Source organism: Poecilia formosa, unplaced genomic scaffold, assembly GCF_000485575.1.
Source record: "Poecilia formosa unplaced genomic scaffold, Poecilia_formosa-5.1.2 Scaffold570, whole genome shotgun sequence".
In the NCBI taxonomy this organism is placed as follows: domain Eukaryota; kingdom Metazoa; phylum Chordata; class Actinopteri; order Cyprinodontiformes; family Poeciliidae; genus Poecilia; species Poecilia formosa.
The window spans coordinates 211,960-219,855 of record NW_006800509.1 but is presented as its reverse complement, the minus strand read 5'-3'; the positions used below and the strand labels follow the sequence as shown (position 1 = coordinate 219,855).

Genomic DNA, 7,896 nt, shown 5'->3' with positions numbered 1-7,896 from the left:
TATTCTAAGTTTTTGTTTGTGACTCAAAGTTTTGCTTGTGATTCTCACATGACTTCATGGGCAGGACCTAAAATCACAACAAAAGATTTCTGATGTGTGCAAATAAAAGTTTGTTTGGCAAATAACTTTTTAAGTTCACAAGACAAAAATGAGTTATTTAATTTAAACAAAAAGTTTTTTAAACAAAAGTTTTTTGTTTTCTTAAAAGAAATCATTACAAGTCCAAACGTTTTGATTATAATTTTATATTACTTAACTAAGGTCAGTTTATTTATTTATTTTTTCAATGAATAATTGGGGGGGGGGGAATGAACTGCTTACTCTGCAAACCAGACCCTAACCTTAATGTCTGGATTGAGTTTTTTCCCCTTCATTAATGACACACTTTTATTACATACATTATATATATCTTGGTAGTTCAGGGTCAGTTATTTTTAATTCTAAATGAATATCCTTGTTGGACTTTTATGTAAGTGCTATTCTCCTTCAAGATACATTTACCTGATGCTAGAATAAATGCAATGTACATTATGCAGCAAAGGAAATTAGAAGATCTGACATATCCATTATGGAGATGCAGAAACGATACTTTCAACGTTTTCCGTCATCTGACAAGTAGTAAGTCTACTCCACTTTATTCACCAAAAACGTTTTTTTTTTTTTAATTCGCCAAAAACTGTTCTGTAATCTGGAACGTTCGCTACGTTCAGCTCCAGTTAGCCGCTTTATCTCACTGCGCGAGAGGCAATTGTGTCATGCGTGACGGGCAAAAGGTCAAAGGTAACAAGGTGACCGGAGGGCTTATTATATTGTACAAAAAAACCCAACAAAAAAAAAAAAGTAATAATAATTTTAGTACATGTTATGTGTCAGAAGAGGGTTTAGGAAATAATAATACCAAAAAGAAAAAGAAAAGAATTGACCAAAAGGGCACTGCAATCACTGGAATGGAAAAATGTATGTGTAAAATAGAAAATGTTCTTCATTTATCAATAGTTACAAAATCCACTTCATTTCCTTATCGAAAATGTTTACGTTTGGAGATTCTTGCTTTAAAAGAACATTAATGTAGAACGTGTATGTGAGTGAATACATTGTGATTGCATTGGTTAGCAGAGTCACAGAATGTTTCTAAAAAAAGCTCCACAGAAGAACAGGCCTGTGAGGGCCGTGGGAGGAGCGTCCGCAGGAAACGTGAAGACAGGATGTGGAGCCACAGCCTGGCTGCTCTGAGAGCATCCAGAGATGCTCACCGGTCATAAAAGTCATGCTAAATAATAAAACAAGAAAAGATCACCAAAATAAAAGTGGCCTTTATTAACAAAATATCAAGATTACACTATGTTTTGTGTAGTGTTGAAGTTAAGTAACGGTATTTGTAAAGGTAAAAATGTATTCAATTAAGATTACAACACTCCATTTTGTAAAAGACCATTTTAAATATAATGTACATTTAAATAAGTTATGGACTATTGGAACATTTTATATAAAATTGAGCAAATAATATTTAAAACAGGCAATTATTTATTTGGAAATAAATATTTAACCTGTAGAGAGTGAAGCCTTTTGAAAGGATTCACACCCTGTGACCTTTTACACATTTTGCCACATTACAAATTTCAAATGTATTTTGTTGGGATTTTATGTGATAGATCAACACAAAGTAGGGAAAAATTGGTGTTTCGAATGTTTTATAATTTTTTAAAAATCTGAAAAGTGTCGCAGGTATTTGGAGTCCCACTTTGATATTTCTGTATACGATCCTGTTCCACCAGTTGCTTTCAGAAGTCAGATCAGTAAACGGTGTGTGATTTAACGTCCCCATAATTCAGCTGTTCTGTGAAAGCCTGAAGGTTGTTACAGAACATTCATGAACAAACAGCCTGCAAACCAAGGAACACAGCAGACATGTCAGGGAGAACAAATTAAGAGTTGGGACTAAATACAAAGATATTCTGTGAAGAAAACATGTTTGAGGACACAAAATAATTAAAAATAGGGCAGAGATTCCTCTTCTAGCCCAATGAGGAGCCTAAGCTTATAATCAGACATACAGCAGAATGTTTTAGTTCAGAGAATAATAGTTAAAATCAAAGTATCTGATAAAATACAGATCTAAAAAAAATATTCAAGCTGAAAAATCACTTTTTAATCACTCATAGCTCCAAAAAGCACACTAAGAAAAACATACTATTGGTATACTGGGTACTATTGGTGTAAAAAACAACAATAAAACAAAAACAGAGTATCTGATTTTGTTCCTGTATTTTTAAAATGTTTCCATATAGAAACTAAATCCACAAAGCCAGAGAAAAAATCCTGTTGCAGCTACTTTAAGAGAACATATTAGATTTTAATAAGGCTTTACAAAAAATATGCATATTTTTATTGAAACAAATAAAAACTCCAGAAGCAAACAAGGAGAAAGGCCACCCACACAGTTCCTATGATGCAGAATTAGCATATCTGGGCTGTGATTGTGCATGGTTATGCATTAACAGCTCCATGTTGGACACGCTCACTCTCAGTAGCCGTGCGCTTCGACTGGGAAACACGCTGAAGTGGCCGCCTCAGGGATTAACAGAGGCAAAGGGATGCGGCGCTTTTACAAGGACCATGATACCTGTAGAGCACTTCTGAACACAGCCTTGCTTGGTAATGACTGTTGCAGCTTTTTTGTGTCTATTTGTTACAGATTTTTGTTTCTCTGTTTCCCAGATTAAAAGGGCTTGTGATTGAGAGAGAAAGAGCTTCTGCTCAGTGAAAGACTTACAAAAGCTGGCCGAGTTTCTCTGAGGTGCGTTTACGAGGATCTCTCTCCATCCTTAGTGGGTCATGTCTCTGGCACTGCTTTTATGTGCGAAGTAAAGGCTTATCTCTCTTTGTGCCCTCCTCCAGTGCCTGTCATCATTGTGACATGCAGCTTAAAAACCCTCTGTCAGCTACTGAAGAGCTCATTCTGGCTCTCAGCTGTGGATGAAGGAAGGACATGCTGGCCAGGATGGAGAGATGAGGCAAACGGTTTGGGGGATTTCAGTTTAGTCTCTGCAGAGTGAGCTCACTCCACTACGAGGGATTCCTGCCAATGTGGAGATGTTAACCCATGGAGAGGAGAAGTTGGGTGGATTTTGATAGCAAGACCGCTGTGGTAAAGTTTTGAGGTGTGAGCTTAGGCCAGGAAGGAGATCCAGTTGGGAACATTGAGGAGTGCCTGGGGAGTGACCCTTAGCGACTGATTCCTGGATCACTGCATCCACCATGACCAACTCTCACTCATCTGCTTCTGTGGGCAGTTCCAACGGCAGCTCTCTTGTTTCCAGTGACTGGAACATCACGGGCAGCGGCCCCTGGTTGTTGGCCTTCATGTTGACTGCCATCATCTTTATGACCGTCTGTGGCAACATCCTGCTCATTGCTTTGGTGTTTTCCCACCGCTCTTTGCGCTGCACCTCCAACTGCTTCCTGGTGTCTCTGTTCTTCTCCGACCTGATGGTGGCGTTGGTGGTCATGCCCCCAGCTATGCTCAATGTACTGTGTGGCTCTTGGGTGCTGTGGCCTGCCTTTTGCCCGGTTTGGCTTTGCTTCGATGTCATGTGCTGCAGCGCATCCATCCTGAATCTGTGTGTGATTAGCCTGGACCGCTACCTCTTCATCATTTCGCCGCTACGCTACAAGCAGAGGATGACCCCACCACGGGCTCTACTTTTGGTTGGGGCCGCTTGGAGTCTGGCAGCCCTGGCCTCCTTCCTTCCCATTAAGATGAACTGGCACAGTTTGGGTCACGGGGATGAAAACTCACTAATTCCTCAAGTCAGCCTTGGTAACATCAGTTCCTTCCATGAAAAGCAATACCCGGACTCCTACTTCCAGCAGTCACCAATGGGAGGTGCGTCCTTTCAGTGCCGCCTGCGGGTGACCCTGCCCTTTGCCCTGGTGGCGTCCGTGCTTACCTTCTTTTTGCCCTCCAGTGCCATTTGCTTCACCTATTGCCGGATCCTTCTGGCAGCACGGAGACAAGCAAAGAGAGTTGCGGCATTGAGCCACCCTCCTCACCCTCATCCATCCTTTGGAGAACCTTCCCGGCCTCCTTCGCCCGGAGTTGCTGCCGGGTCAGTTCAGCAGGATGGATGTGACTGCGGTCATCAAGGACCTGCCATGTCTCAAAATGCACTGGTAAGAGAACAATGAAACTGAAACTCTGCCAAGGTGAATATTGCATGAAGGTTTGTTGAAGTTTAAAGAAAAAGGCACCTGACCAGCTAGTCACAATAGGAGCTTTTTATGTAGTGCAAAAGTTTCCTAACTGAAGACATTTATAGAGGCAAAAAAAATCATCACGGAAATCTTAAGGAAGGACAAGAAGTTGCTTGGTTGCACTGCAACCTTGAACATTTAAAAATAACTTGTTGAATAATTCTCTTTTTTGAAATAGCTAGAGGGAAAAATGTATACAGTAGCTTCACACAAAGAGACTCACTGTGTTGCTTTTAAAAGCTGTTATTTAAATGTCGCAGCTCCATCCAGTGGAAGTTTAAGACTGGTTTGTCCAGCTTTGAAGGACAGAGGTAGTAAAGACGTTATTATTCGTTCTTTTCTGAGTTTAAAGACAAAACTGCAAGACTTTTCTTTATGCTGTAGAGTACCTCACTAAGCATTCAAATTGTAACTCATGCATCACTTCAAATTGCTTCCAAAAATGTCTTTTATTGTTACTTTTTTCAAATTTACTCAATTTTAGCAGTTTTGAAAAATTCTTGATGAACATTAGTTCTTTAATCACTTTTTATTATCGTTTGTGTATTTCGTTTACTTAATTACTCAGTAAATGGTTAAGGACAAAGTTTAATTTTTGATTTTCCTAAATATTCTCCCTCTCATTGATTTTCCCTTTGATTTTAAGTGAGAGTTCATTTTAGTGTTTATTCTATATGAATCTGAAATCCAAAGAAATATCCAGAAATCTCCCCACACTTCCATTTATGTGGTAAGTTTATGAACAATTCTAAGACTGACTTCGAACAAGTCTAAGAAAGGTTGATTACAACTTATATAATTGGTGTAGCTTAATTACAATAGCATAAAAATGAATAGTTAAAATGATTAGAATCAGTCAGAATTATACCAAAGACACCCAAATAAGTTATTTTGTAAAATAAATATGGGTACTAGTTCTATTCTTGGTACTTTTGTTATTTTAGCTAACTTTTGTATTCTTCTATGGCATGCTAGACTTGTAAGCTAATTTTATTATTTATTGTCTAACAATTCATCTATGGTGGTAGCAGTAAAAGTAGATCTGAATTGTATTTGTACTAGGGGTTGAACAACTACATATTTTTTGAGGTCGACTTTTACTATTATCATCGACTCGATAATAGTCGAGTCGATGTCGACTAGTCGCGGTGACGTCATAGTAAAGCGCAAAAACCCTTCACAACTACTTGGAGGCTTTATCAGCTATTTTCACGGCAAATATTGACACCTCCTCCCCTTCTCCTGCTTTTACTAAGTCTATTATTCAGAATTAAAAGAGCAATAAACAGATCATTCTTCGTGAGCAGCGAGAAAAGTTCGTTGCACAAAGTCGGGTCTGACTTTTTTTTATTTTTTTTTTCCCAAACACCGGCTGATGCTGATGATCTCTGGATAGTTACTCGTATAGGAGTAAAATGATCACGCTGACCACAATGGTGCTTTTGGAACATCACAAACCAAACTTATTATGAACGGAGCCCGTTTGGTTACAGTTGAATTCAACGAAGCCTCCTGCTGCTCCTCCTGCTGCTCCTCCTCCCGATGCTCCGCTGATCAGCAGCGGCTCTCTGAACCGACATGCAGACGGCGGCAGACATCCTCTCTATCAGATCCTCAGGATGAAGCTTGGACTTAGTTTCCAGATGTAGTCAAACCATCTTTACAAGAGGGTAAAGTTGCCAGGTTAAAAGCTTCAATGCGCAGGATGACGCTGATCAGTTGGGGTAGTTGAGGGATAAAAAAGCCTGACATCATGACGCGTTGTCGCACATTACTCCGGTAGTCTTTTTTTGTTTGTTTGTTTGTTTTTGTTGTTGTTGTTTTTTTAAGGATTTTTTTCGGCACTAGTTTATTTGATAGCAATCTGACTGTAAGGGGGCAGAGAGGCCTGGGCCCAGCGAATGGAGGACGGGAGTCGGACTCCTGATTACCGCGGGCTAAAGTCTCTGTATGCGGGGCGCCGTGCTAACCCCCGCGCCGCGCAACGCCCCTATTGCGGTAGCCTATGCTGTAATTTACAGTTTCTCTTTGTTAAATTATTTAAATTTTTATACAATTTGAACTTTCTGACGAACTCACCTAGTCCACCTTCTTTCATTTCCTTGGAAAAATCTGTTTTGTCATGTGATTGCGACTAGTCGACTGGCCCAGAAAAAAGTAATTGCAGAGAAAAGAATCGACTAGTCGACTAATTGGTGCAACCCCTAATTTGTACCTCTTTATCTACCATTTTTCTGTCACTCCCTGCTGTCCTTAGCTGTCTGTGACCAGTGAGCGCCGTCTTGCTCACAAGCAGGGTCGGAGGGCACTGAAGGCCAGCCTCACACTAGGCGTCCTTCTGGGACTTTTCTTCAGCGCCTGGTTACCCTTTTTCATCACAAACATGGCTCAGGTCAGTATGAGTACCTGACCGCTGGCTAACACAGTACTGTAACCCGCTAAAGCTTTAGTCCTCTCCCACGCACATGCAGGACTTCAACAGTTTTGCTACAAACATTTGCAACACTTTCGTCTTCGTATGATTCAGTGATTTTTCTCACCAGTTATTTTGCAAGCATGACAAGTATGAAAGATAAATGCACTAGGAAGACAGAGTGAAAAAACACTTGGATACTGGTCTATTTTTGTGTTGGCCAGCCTTGGCGTCACAGCCTTGCCAAGCCAACAAGGAAATAGATTGGCATTTCAGCTCTGTATATCTGACTCATTTAGAGCCAAGTTAGCAGCCCGCTAAAGGACCATTTACAATTTTCAAATTGTTGAAACAAATCATTTTGATTAGAATGAACTGAATATGTACTCATAATAAACAAGAAAGTGGCATGAATTGCTCTTTGAGACTGAATAAATGTCAATATGCAGCTTAATCTATATTAGTAATGACACTTGTTCTGTTTTTCAAGCTGATCCAGTCATTTTGATTTACCATCTGTGCCCTCTTGTCTCTCCCTCTGTGCAACATAGAGTTGCAGAGACTTGGCTGTGTCTGCGCTCTCCTTTCTTTTCACACTCAATGTGGTGTGTGAAACACACACCCCCTTCTGTCTCATTCCCACCGCCTCCTTGTCTCATCTTGATAGTATTGGAAGCTCTCCTCTAACAGCTGTCTCCTTCTTCATTGTTTCTGTCTAAACCTTCAAAATCAATGATCCCAGCATCACATGTTAAATGATATGGAGCTAAGAGCTAATAAGCAGTAAACTTGTTTATGACAAATCTGGTTTACAAACTGTCAGATTTTTTTAAAAATTCAGTATGATCAACTTCAGTTTGTAACATTTTGGAACATTATGGCCTTTCATCGCAGGAAATGTCATTTTTAAATTGGAGATTTAATTTATAAAACATGATGGTTTCAAAAAATTATTTTTAATTATTATATTTAATTATTTTTTTATTTTCTAGATTATACACACATATGAACTTTATCATTCACTATCTTTCACCTGAAACTCAAGCTTGCCTGTTGCAGCACTGCAACGGGCAAGCTTGAGTTTCAGTTCAGAGTGAAATGATCAAAAACTTTACTCGGCTCAAAATTTCCTTAAAAAGTTTTTTTTATTCAATCAACTTCCTTAAGATCGATCCATCCATCCATCCATCCATCCATCCATCCATCCATCCATCCATCCATCCATCCAT

The 7,896-nt window shown here is 39.6% G+C and overlaps 1 protein-coding gene across 3 annotated transcripts in view; it reads left to right on the top strand.

Annotated features, from left to right (window-relative positions):
* Window positions 1–1,657: 1,657 nt before the first annotated feature.
* htr6 (5-hydroxytryptamine (serotonin) receptor 6) overlaps window positions 1,658–7,896 on the top strand; it is a 9,206-nt gene continuing 2,967 nt past the window's right edge. For 2 of the 3 annotated variants that reach the window (XM_016665330.1, XM_007540870.2), the window contains exons 1-2: window positions 1,658–4,173; window positions 6,512–6,646. In XM_016665330.1, coding sequence (XP_016520816.1) covers window positions 3,259–4,173; window positions 6,512–6,646 — 1,050 coding nt within the window. In that variant the 5' untranslated portion in view covers window positions 1,658–3,258. The remainder of the gene's footprint in view (window positions 4,174–6,511; window positions 6,647–7,896) is intronic. The other variant, XM_016665329.1, reaches the window with a different exon arrangement.